The sequence below is a fragment of the Crinia signifera genome, chromosome 4, assembly GCF_055691185.1.
Source record: "Crinia signifera chromosome 4, ASM5569118v1, whole genome shotgun sequence".
Lineage (NCBI taxonomy): Eukaryota > Metazoa > Chordata > Amphibia > Anura > Myobatrachidae > Crinia > Crinia signifera.
The window spans coordinates 340,513,865-340,526,155 of record NC_139220.1 but is presented as its reverse complement, the minus strand read 5'-3'; the positions used below and the strand labels follow the sequence as shown (position 1 = coordinate 340,526,155).

Genomic DNA, 12,291 nt, shown 5'->3' with positions numbered 1-12,291 from the left:
CTTCCCTTATGTGTTAGTGAGCGCTGGTCTGTCCTCCTCTGCCTGTGACAGATGTGTGTGTATATAATACATATATATATTATACCTTCCCTTATGTGTTAGTGAGTGCTGGTCTGTCCTCCTCCGCCTGTGACAGATGTGTGTGTATAATACATATACATATATATATATATATATATATATATATATTATACCTTCCCTTATGTGTTAGTGAGCGCTGGTCTGTCCTCCTCTGCCTGTGACAGATGTGTGTATATAATACATATATATATTATACCTTCCCTTATGTGTTAGTGAGCGCTGGTCTGTCCTCCTCTGCCTGTGACAGATGTGTGTATATAATACATATATATATATTATACCTTCCCTTATGTATTAGTGAGCGCTGGTCTGTACTCCTTTGCCTGTGACAGATGTGTGTGTATATAATACATATATATATTATACCTTCCCTTATGTGTTAGTGAGCGCTGGTCTGTCCTCCTCTGCCTGTGACAGATGTGTGTGTATATAATACATATATATATTATACCTTCCTAATTGTGTTAGTGAGCGCTGGTCTGTACTCCTCTGCCTGTGACAGATGTGTGTGTATATATAATACATATATATATATTATACCTTCCCTTATGTGTTAGTGAGCGCTGGTCTGTCCTCTTCTGCCTGTGACAGATGTGTGTATATATAATACATATATATATTATACCTTCCCTTATGTGTTAGTGAGCGCTGGTCTGTCCTCCTCTGCCTGTGACAGATGTGTGTATATAATACATATATATATTATACCTTCCCTTATGTGTTAGTGAGTGCTGGTCTGTACTCCTCTGCCTGTGACAGATGTGTGTATATAATACATATATATATTATACCTTCCCTTATGTGTTAGTGAGTGCTGGTCTGTCCTCCTCTGCCTGTGACAGATGTGTGTGTATAATACATATATATATTATACCTTCCCTTATGTGTTAGTGAGCGCTGGTCTGTCCTCCTCTGCCTGTGACAGATGTGTGTGTGTATAATACATATATATATTATACCTTCCCTTATGTGTTAGTGAGCGCTGGTCTGTCCTCCTCTGCCTGTGACAGATGTGTGTATATAATACATATATATATATATATTATACCTTCCCTTATGTATTAGTGAGCGCTGGTCTGTACTCCTCTGCCTGTGACAGATGTGTGTGTATATAATACATATATATATTATACCTTCCCTTATATGTTAGTGAGCGCTGGTCTGTCCTCCTCTGCCTGTGACAGATGTGTGTATATAATACATATATATATTATACCTTCCCTTATGTGTTAGTGAGCGCTGGTCTGTACTCCTCTGCCTGTGACAGATGTGTGTATATAATACATATATATATATATATATTATACCTTCCCTTATGTGTTAGTGAGCGCTGGTCTGTCCTCCTCTGCCTGTGACAGATGTGTGTGTATATAATACATTTATATATTATACCTTCCCTTATGTGTTAGTGAGCGCTGGTCTGTCCTCCTCTGCCTGTGACAGATGTGTGTATATATAATACATATATATATTATACCTTCCCTTATGTGTTAGTGAGCGCTGGTCTGTCCTCCTCTGCCTGTGACAGATGTGTGTGTATATAATACATATATATATTATACCTTCCCTTATGTGTTAGTGAGCGCTGGTCTGTCCTCCTCTGCCTGTGACAGATGTGTGTGTATATAATACATATATATATTATACCTTCCCTTATGTGTTAGTGAGCGCTGGTCTGTCCTCCTCTGCCTGTGACAGATGTGTGTGTATATATAATACATATATATATTATACCTTCCGTTATGTGTTAGTGAGCGCTGGTCTGTCCTCCTCTGCCTGTGACAGATGTGTGTATATAATACATATATATATTATACCTTCCCTTATGTGTTAGTGAGCGCTGGTCTGTCCTCCTCTGCCTGTGACAGATATGTGTATATAATACATATATATATTATACCTTCCCTTATGTGTTAGTGAGCGCTGGTCTGTCCTCCTCTGCCTGTGACAGATATGTGTATATAATACATATATATATTATACCTTCCCTTATGTGTTAGTGAGCGCTGGTCTGTCCTCCTCTGCCTGTGACAGATGTGTGTATATAATACATATATATATATTATACCTTCCCTTATGTGTTAGTGAGCGCTGGTCTGTCCTCCTCTGCCTGTGACAGATGTGTATATATATAATACATATATATAATACCTTCCCTTAGGCGCTATGACTACTGGCGTGTTGGAGAGACGTGCAGTCAGTGTGAGTGCTGGTCTCTGCATGTATGCTGTGTGCTGATTGGCTTCCCTACATGTATGTGATATAACATAGCTGGCTTCTGCTCAGGTCCCCAGGATGTGCATGTTCTGGCCTTGCTGCATTCTGACCTACATGTCCCGGGAGTGGTGCAGTCCGTCTGTCTTCTGGCTGACTGTGTGATCAGCGTGACGGGCGCGGGGGAGAGTCACAGAACCACCATCGTCCACCGCAAGAGGTCTGGCAGAGTGGTCACTCATGTGAGTAGTAACCCTCTCAGTGCACACTACTTCTTCCCTTACAGTCCCACACGCGTGACGTACTGGTACAGGTGACAATGTAACATCCTATCACTGTGTCTGCTTTACAGGTGGAACGCGTCAGAGTCTGTGATGACTTCTCCATAGAAACAGTCATTGAGGTGGGGAGAGATGCTGAGCACAGAGCTGAGGTGAGATGGGAGCAGGGACTGTGCTGCTAGTGGGGTCCCATGGTGGGATGTGATGTAACAGGGAGCAGTGTATGAGTCTCCTGTGATTGGGAAATGTTCTCCCTGCACATAGAGGGCAGCACTGAGGTGTCTGGTGAGGAGAGATGCAGAGCACTGAGGTGAGATGGGAGCGGGGACTGTGCTGCTAGTGGGGTCCCATGGTGGGATGTGATGTAACAGGGAGCAGTGTATGAGTCTCCTGTGATTGGGAAATGTTCTCCCCTGCACATAGAGGGCAGCACTGAGGTGTCTGGTGAGGAGAGATGCAGAGCACTGAGGTGAGATGGGAGCAGGGACTGTGCTGCTAGTGGGATCCCATGGTGGGATGTGATGTAACAGGGAGCAGTGTGTGAGTCTCCTGTGATTGGGAAATGTTCTCCCTGCACATAGAGGGCAGCACTGAGGTGTCTGGTGGGGAGAGATGCAGAGCACTGAGGTGAGATGGGAGCAGGGGCTGTGCTACTAGTGGGGTCCCATGGTGGGATGTGATGTAACAGGGAGCAGTGTATGAGTCTCCTGTGATTGGGAAATGTTCTCCCTGCACATAGAGGGCAGCACTGAGGTGTATGGTGGGGAGAGATGCAGAGCACTGAGGTGAGATGGGAGCAGGGACTGTGCTGCTAGTGGGGTCCCATGGTGGGATGTGATGTAACAGGGAGCAGTGTGTGAGTCTCCTGTGATTGGGAAATGTTCTCCCTGCACATAGAGGGCAGCACTGAGGTGTCTGGTGAGGAGAGATGCAGAGCACTGAGGTGAGATGGTAGCGGGGACTGTGCTGCTAGTGGGGTCCCATGGTGGGATGTGATGTAACAGGGAGCAGTGTATGAGTCTCCTGTGATTGGGAAATGTTCTCCCTGCACATAGAGGGCAGCACTGAGGTGTCTGGTGGGGAGATGCAGAGCACTGAGGTGAGATGGGAGCAGGGACTGTGCTGCTAGTGGGGTCCCATGGTGGGATGTGATGTAACAGGGAGCAGTGTGTGAGTCTCCTGTGATTGGGAAATGTTCTCCCTGTACATAGAGGGCAGCACTGAGGTGTCTGGTGGGGAGAGATGCAGAGCACAGAGCTGAGGTGAGATGGGAGCGGGGACTGTGCTGCTAGTGGGGTCCCATGGTGGGATGTGATGTAACAGGGAGCAGTGTGTGAGTCTCCTGTGATTGGGAAATGTTCTCCCCTGCACATAGAGGGCAGCACTGAGGTGTCTGGTGGGGAGAGATGCAGAGCACTGAGGTGAGATGGGAGCAGGGACTGTGCTACTAGTGGGGTCCCATGGTGGGATGTGATGTAACAGGGAGCAGTGTATGAGTCTCCTGTGATTGGGAAATGTTCTCCCTGCACATAGAGGGCAGCACTGAGGTGTCTGGTGTGGAGAGATGCAGAGCACTGAGGTGAGGTGAGATGGGAGCAGGGACTGTGCTGCTAGTGGGGTCCCATGGTGGGATGTGATGTAACAGGGAGCAGTGTGTGAGTCTCCTGTGATTGGGAAATGTTCTCCCCTGCACATAGAGGGCAGCACTGAGGTTTCTGGTGGGGAGAGATGCAGAGCACTGAGGTGAGATGGGAGCAGGGACTGTGCTACTAGTGGGGTCCCATGGTGGGATGTGATGTAACAGGGAGCAGTGTATGAGTCTCCTGTGATTGGGAAATGTTCTCCCTGCACATAGAGGGCAGCACTGAGGTGTCTGGTGAGGAGAGATGCAGAGCACTGAGGTGAGATGGGAGCAGGGACTGTGCTGCTAGTGGGGTCCCATGGTGGGATGTGATGTAACAGGGAGCAGTGTATGAGTCTCCTGTGATTGGGAAATGTTCTCCCTGCACATAGAGGGCAGCACTGAGGTGTCTGGTGGGGAGAGATGCAGAGCACTGAGGTGAGATGGGAGCAGGGACTGTGCTGCTAGTGGGGTCCCATGGTGGGATGTGATGTAACAGGGAGCAGTGTGTGAGTCTCCTGTGATTGGGAAATGTTCTCCCTGCACATAGAGGGCAGCACTGAGGTGTCTGGTGGTGAGAGATGCAGAGCACTGAGGTGAGATGGGAGCAGGGACTGTGCTACTAGTGGGATCCCATGGTGGGATGTGATGTAACAGGGAGCAGTGTGTGAGTCTCCTGTGATTGGGAAATGTTCTCCCTGCACATAGAGGGCAGCACTGAGGTGTCTGGTGGGGAGAGATGCAGAGCACTGAGGTGAGATGGGAGCGGGGACTGTGCTGCTAGTGGGGTCCCATGGTGGGATGTGATGTAACAGGGAGCAGTGTATGAGTCTCCTGTGATTGGGAAATGTTCTCCCTGCACATAGAGGGCAGCACTGAGGTGTCTGGTGAGGAGAGATGCAGAGCACTGAGGTGAGAGGGGAGCAGGGACTGTGCTGCTAGTGGGGTCCCATGGTGGGATGTGATGTAACAGGGAGCAGTGTATGAGTCTCCTGTGATTGGGAAATGTTCTCCCTGCACATAGAGGGCAGCACTGAGGTGTCTGGTGGGGAGAGATGCAGAGCACTGAGGTAAGATGGGAGCAGGGACTGTGCTGCTAGTGGGGTCCCATGGTGGGATGTGATGTAACAGGGAGCAGTGTAGGAGTCTCCTGTGATTGGGAAATGTTCTCCCTGCACATAGAGGGCAGCACTGAGGTGTCTGGTGGGGAGAGATGCAGAGCACTGAGATGAGATGGGAGCGGGGACTGTGCTGCTAGTGGGGTCCCATGGTGGGATGTGATGTAACAGGGAGCAGTGTATGAGTCTCCTGTGATTGGGAAATGTTCTCCCTGCACATAGAGGGCAGCACTGAGGTGTCTGGTGGGGAGAGATGCAGAGCACTGAGATGAGATGGGAGCAGGGACTGTGCTGCTATTGGGGTCCCATGGTGGGATGTGATGTAACAGGGAGCAGTGTGTGAGTCTCCTGTGATTGGGAAATGTTCTCCCTGCACATAGAGGGCAGCACTGAGGTGTCTGGTGAGGAGAGATGCAGAGCACTGAGATGGGAGCAGGGACTGTGCTACTAGTGGGGTCCCATGGTGGGATGTGATGTAACAGGGAGCAGTGTATGAGTCTCCTGTGATTGGGAAATGTTCTCCCTGCACATAGAGGGCAGCACTGAGGTGTCTGGTGAGGAGAGATGCAGAGCACTGAGGTGAGATGGGAGCAGGGACTGTGCTACTAGTGGGGTCCCATGGTGGGATGTGATGTAACAGGGAGCAGTGTAGGAGTCTCCTATGATTGGGAAATGTTCTCCCTGCACATAGAGGGCAGCACTGAGGTGTCTGGTGGGGAGAGATGCAGAGCACTGAGGTGAGATGGGAGCAGGGACTGTGCTGCTAGTGGGGTCCCATGGTGGGATGTGATGTAACAGGGAGCAGTGTATGAGTCTCCTGTGATTGGGAAATGTTCTCCCTGCACATAGAGGGCAGCACTGAGGTGTCTGGTGGGGAGAGATGCAGAGCACTGAGGTGAGATGGGAGCAGGGACTGTGCTGCTAGTGGGGTCCCATGGTGGGATGTGATGTAACAGGGAGCAGTGTATGAGTCTCCTGTGATTGGGAAATGTTCTCCCCTGCACATAGAGGGCAGCACTGAGGTGTCTGGTGGGGAGAGATGCAGAGCACTGAGATGAGATGGGAGCGGGGACTGTGCTACTAGTGGGGTCCCATGGTGGGATGTGATGTAACAGGGAGCAGTGTGTGAGTCTCCTGTGATTGGGAAATGTTCTCCTCTGCACATAGAGGGCAGCACTGAGGTGTCTGGTGGGGAGAGATGCAGAGCACTGAGGTGAGATGGGAGCAGGGACTGTGCTGCTAGTGGGGTCCCATGGTGGGATGTGATGTAACAGGGAGCAGTGTATGAGTCTCCTGTGATTGGGAAATGTTCTCCCTGCACATAGAGGGCAGCACTGAGGTGTCTGGTGGGGAGAGATGCAGAGCACAGAGCTGAGGTGAGATGGGAGCAGGGACTGTGCTGCTAGTGGGGTCCCATGGTGGGATGTGATGTAACAGGGAGCAGTGTGTGAGTCTCCTGTGATTGGGAAATGTTCTCCCCTGCACATAGAGGGCAGCACTGAGGTGTCTGGTGAGGAGAGATGCAGAGCACTGAGGTGAGATGGGAGCAGGGACTGTGCTGCTAGTGGGATCCCATGGTGGGATGTGATGTAACAGGGAGCAGTGTATGAGTCTCCTGTGATTGGGAAATGTTCTCCCTGCACATAGAGGGCAGCACTGAGGTGTCTGGTGGGGAGAGATGCAGAGCACTGAGGTGAGATGGGAGCAGGGACTGTGCTGCTAGTGGGGTCCCATGGTGGGATATGATGTAACAGGGAGCAGTGTGTGAGTCTCCTGTGATTGGGAAATGTTCTCCCTGCACATAGAGGGCAGCACTGAGGTGTCTGGTGGGGAGAGATGCAGAGCACTGAGGTGAGATGGGAGCAGGGACTGTGCTGCTAGTGGGGTCCCATGGTGGGATGTGATGTAACAGGGAGCAGTGTGTGAGTCTCCTGTGATTGGGAAATGTTCTCCCTGCACATAGAGGGCAGCACTGAGGTGTCTGGTGGGGAGATGCAGAGCACTGAGGTGAGATGGGAGCAGGGACTGTGCTGCTAGTGGGGTCCCATGGTGGGATGTGATGTAACAGGGAGCAGTGTATGAGTCTCCTGTGATTGGGAAATGTTCTCCCCTGCACATAGAGGGCAGCACTGAGGTGTCTGGTGGGGATAGATGCAGAGCACTGAGGTGAGATGGGAGCAGGGACTGTGCTACTAGTGGGGTCCCATGGTGGGATGTGATGTAACAGGGAGCAGTGTGTGAGTCTCCTGTGATTGGGAAATGTTCTCCCTGCACATAGAGGGCAGCACTGAGGTGTATGGTGGGGAGAGATGCAGAGCACTGAGGTGAGATGGGAGCAGGGACTGTGCTGCTAGTGGGGTCCCATGGTGGGATGCGATGTAACAGGGAGCAGTGTGTGAGTCTCCTGTGATTGGGAAATGTTCTCCCTGCACATAGAGGGCAGCACTGAGGTGTCTGGTGGGGAGAGATGCAGAGCACTGAGGTGAGATGGGAGCAGGGACTGTGCTGCTAGTGGGGTCCCATGGTGGGATGTGATGTAACAGGGAGCAGTGTGTGAGTCTCCTGTGATTGGGAAATGTTCTCCCTGCACATAGAGGGCAGCACTGAGGTGTCTGGTGGGGAGAGATGCAGAGCACTGAGGTGAGATGGGAGCAGGGACTGTGCTGCTAGTGGGGTCCCATGGTGGGATGTGATGTAACAGGGAGCAGTGTATGAGTCTCCTGTGATTGGGAAATGTTCTCCCTGCACATAGAGGGCAGCACTGAGGTGTCTGGTGGGGAGAGATGCAGAGCACTGAGGTGAGATGGGAGCAGGGACTGTGCTGCTAGTGGGGTCCCATGGTGGGATGTGATGTAACAGGGAGCAGTGTGTGAGTCTCCTGTGATTGGGAAATGTTCTCCCTGCACATAGAGGGCAGCACTGAGGTGTCTGGTGAGGAGAGATGCAGAGCACTGAGGTGAGATGGGAGCAGGGACTGTGCTACTAGTGGGGTCCCATGGTGGGATGTGATGTAACAGGGAGCAGTGTGTGAGTCTCCTGTGATTGGGAAATGTTCTCCCTGCACATAGAGGGCAGCACTGAGGTGTCTGGTGTGGAGAGATGCAGAGCACTGAGGTGAGATGGGAGCAGGGACTGTGCTGCTAGTGGGGTCCCATGGTGGGATGTGATGTAACAGGGAGCAGTGTATGAGTCTCCTGTGATTGGGAAATGTTCTCCCTGCACATAGAGGGCAGCACTGAGGTGTCTGGTGGGGAGAGATGCAGAGCACAGAGCTGAGGTGAGATAGGAGCAGGGACTGTGCTGCTAGTGGGGTCCCATGGTGGGATGTGATGTAACAGGGAGCAGTGTGTGAGTCTCCTGTGATTGGGAAATGTTCTCCCTGCACATAGAGGGCAGCACTGAGGTGTCTGGTGGGGAGAGATGCAGAGCACTGAGGTGAGATGGGAGCAGGGACTGTGCTGCTAGTGGGGTCCCATGGTGGGATGTGATGTAACAGGGAGCAGTGTATGAGTCTCCTGTGATTGGGAAATGTTCTCCCTGCACATAGAGGGCAGCACTGAGGTGTCTGGTGGGGAGAGATGCAGAGCACTGAGGTGAGATGGGAGCAGGGACTGTGCTACTAGTGGGGTCCCATGGTGGGATGTGATGTAACAGGGAGCAGTGTATGAGTCTCCTGTGATTGGGAAATGTTCTCCCTGCACATAGAGGGCAGCACTGAGGTGTCTGGTGGGGAGAGATGCAGAGCACTGAGGTGAGATGGGAGCAGGGACTGTGCTGCTAGTGGGGTCCCATGGTGGGATGTGATGTAACAGGGAGCAATGTATGAGTCTCCTGTGATTGGGAAATGTTCTCCCTGCACATAGAGGGCAGCACTGAGGTGTCTGGTGAGGAGAGATGCAGAGCACTGAGGTGAGATGGGTGCGGGGACTGTGCTGCTAGTGGGGTCCCATGGTGGGATGTGATGTAACAGGGAGCAGTGTATGAGTCTCCTGTGATTGGGAAATGTTCTCCCTGCACATAGAGGGCCGCACTGAGGTGTCTGGTGGGGAGAGATGCAGAGCACTGAGGTGAGATGGGAGCAGGGACTGTGCTACTAGTGGGGTCCCATGGTGGGATGTGATGTAACAGGGAGCAGTGTATGAGTCTCCTGTGATTGGGAAATGTTCTCCCTGCACATAGAGGGCAGCACTGAGGTGTCTGGTGGGGAGAGATGCAGAGCACTGAGGTGAGATGGGAGCAGGGACTGTGCTGCTAGTGGGGTCCCATGGTGGGATGTGATGTAACAGGGAGCAGTGTATGAGTCTCCTGTGATTGGGAAATGTTCTCCCCTGCACATAGAGGGCAGCACTGAGGTGTCTGGTGGGGAGAGATGCAGAGCACTGAGATGAGATGGGAGCGGGGACTGTGCTACTAGTGGGGTCCCATGGTGGGATGTGATGTAACAGGGAGCAGTGTGTGAGTCTCCTGTGATTGGGAAATGTTCTCCCTGCACATAGAGGGCAGCACTGAGGTGTCTGGTGAGGAGAGATGCAGAGCACTGAGGTGAGATGGGAGCAGGGACTGTGCTACTAGTGGGGTCCCATGGTGGGATGTGATGTAACAGGGAGCAGTGTGTGAGTCTCCTGTGATTGGGAAATGTTCTCCCCTGCACATAGAGGGCAGCACTGAGGTGTCTGGTGGGGAGAGATGCAGAGCACTGAGGTGAGATGGGAGCAGGGACTGTGCTGCTAGTGGGGTCCCATGGTGGGATGTGATGTAACAGGGAGCAGTGTGTGAGTCTCCTGTGATTGGGAAATGTTCTCCCCTGCACATAGAGGGCAGCACTGAGGTGTCTGGTGGGGAGAGATGCAGAGCACAGAGCTGAGGTGAGATAGGAGCAGGGACTGTGCTACTAGTGGGGTCCCATGGTGGGATGTGATGTAACAGGGAGCAGTGTATGAGTCTCCTGTGATTGGGAAATGTTCTCCCTGCACATAGAGGGCAGCACTGAGGTGTCTGGTGGGGAGAGATGCAGAGCACTGAGGTGAGATGGGAGCAGGGACTGTGCTGCTAGTGGGGTCCCATGGTGGGATGTGATGTAACAGGGAGCAGTGTATGAGTCTCCTGTGATTGGGAAATGTTCTCCCTGCACATAGAGGGCAGCACTGAGGTGTCTGGTGGGGAGAGATGCAGAGCACTGAGGTGAGATGGGAGCAGGGACTGTGCTGCTAGTGGGGTCCCATGGTGGGATGTGATGTAACAGGGAGCAGTGTATGAGTCTCCTGTGATTGGGAAATGTTCTCCGCTGCACATAGAGGGCAGCACTGAGGTGTCTGGTGGGGAGAGATGCAGAGCACTGAGGTGAGATGGGAGCAGGGACTGTGCTGCTAGTGGGGTCCCATGGTGGGATGTGATGTAACAGGGAGCAGTGTGTGAGTCTCCTGTGATTGGGAAATGTTCTCCCCTGCACATAGAGGGCAGCACTGAGGTGTCTGGTGGGGAGAGATGCAGAGCACAGAGCTGAGGTGAGATAGGAGCAGGGACTGTGCTACTAGTGGGGTCCCATGGTGGGATGTGATGTAACAGGGAGCATTGTGTGAGTCTCCTGTGATTGGGAAATGTTCTCCCTGCACATAGAGGGCAGCACTGAGGTGTCTGGTGGGGAGAGATGCAGAGCACTGAGGTGAGATGGGAGCAGGGACTGTGCTGCTAGTGGGGTCCCATGGTGGGATGTGATGTAACAGGGAGCAGTGTATGAGTCTCCTGTGATTGGGAAATGTTCTCCCTGCACATAGAGGGCAGCACTGAGGTGTCTGGTGGGGAGAGATGCAGAGCACTGAGGTGAGATGGGAGCAGGGACTGTGCTACTAGTGGGGTCCCATGGTGGGATGTGATGTAACAGGGAGCAGTGTATGAGTCTCCTGTGATTGGGAAATGTTCTCCCTGCACATAGAGGGCAGCACTGAGGTGTCTGGTGGGGAGAGATGCAGAGCACTGAGGTGAGATGGGAGCAGGGACTGTGCTACTAGTGGGGTCCCATGGTGGGATGTGATGTAACAGGGAGCAGTGTATGAGTCTCCTGTGATTGGGAAATGTTCTCCCTGCACATAGAGGGCAGCACTGAGGTGTCTGGTGAGGAGAGATGCAGAGCACTGAGGTGAGATGGGAGCAGGGACTGTGCTGCTAGTGGGGTCCCATGGTGGGATGTGATGTAACAGGGAGCAGTGTATGAGTCTCCTGTGATTGGGAAATGTTCTCCCTGCACATAGAGGGCAGCACTGAGGTGTCTGGTGGGGAGATGCAGAGCACTGAGGTGAGATGGGAGCAGGGACTGTGCTACTAGTGGGGTCCCATGGTGGGATGTGATGTAACAGGGAGCAGTGTGTGAGTCTCCTGTGATTGGGAAATGTTCTCCCTGCACATAGAGGGCAGCACTGAGGTGCCTGGTGGGGAGAGATGCAGAGCACTGAGGTGAGATGGGAGCAGGGACTGTGCTACTAGTGGGGTCCCATGGTGGGATGTGATGTAACAGGGAGCAGTGTATGAGTATCCTGTGATTGGGAAATGTTCTCCCTGCACATAGAGGGCAGCACTGAGGTGTCTGGTGAGGAGAGATGCAGAGCACTGAGGTGAGATGGAAGCAGGGACTGTGCTGCTAGTGGGGTCCCATGGTGGGATGTGATGTAACAGGGAGCAGTGTGTGAGTCTCCTGTGATTGGGAAATGTTCTCCCTGCACATAGAGGGCAGCACTGAGGTGTCTGGTGGGCAGAGATGCAGAGCACAGAGCTGAGGTGAGATGGGAGCAGGGACTGTGCTGCTAGTGGGGTCCCATGGTGGGATGTGATGTAACAGGGAGCAGTGTATGAGTCTCCTGTGATTGGGATATGTTCTCCCCTGCACATAGAGGGCAGCACTGAGGTGTCTGGTGGGGAGAGATGCAGAGCACTGAGGTGAGATGGGAGCGGGGACTGTGCTACTAGTGGGGTCCCATGGTGG

General features: G+C 52.4%; 1 protein-coding gene across 1 annotated transcript in view; it reads left to right on the top strand.

Moving 5' to 3' along the window:
* ELP5 (elongator acetyltransferase complex subunit 5) overlaps positions 1 to 12,291 on the top strand; it is a 66,607-nt gene that overhangs the window by 32,315 nt on the left and 22,001 nt on the right. Inside the window, exons 5-6 of the mRNA XM_083185905.1 lie at positions 2,368 to 2,537; positions 2,648 to 2,728. Coding sequence (XP_083042031.1) covers positions 2,368 to 2,537; positions 2,648 to 2,728 — 251 coding nt within the window. The remainder of the gene's footprint in view (positions 1 to 2,367; positions 2,538 to 2,647; positions 2,729 to 12,291) is intronic.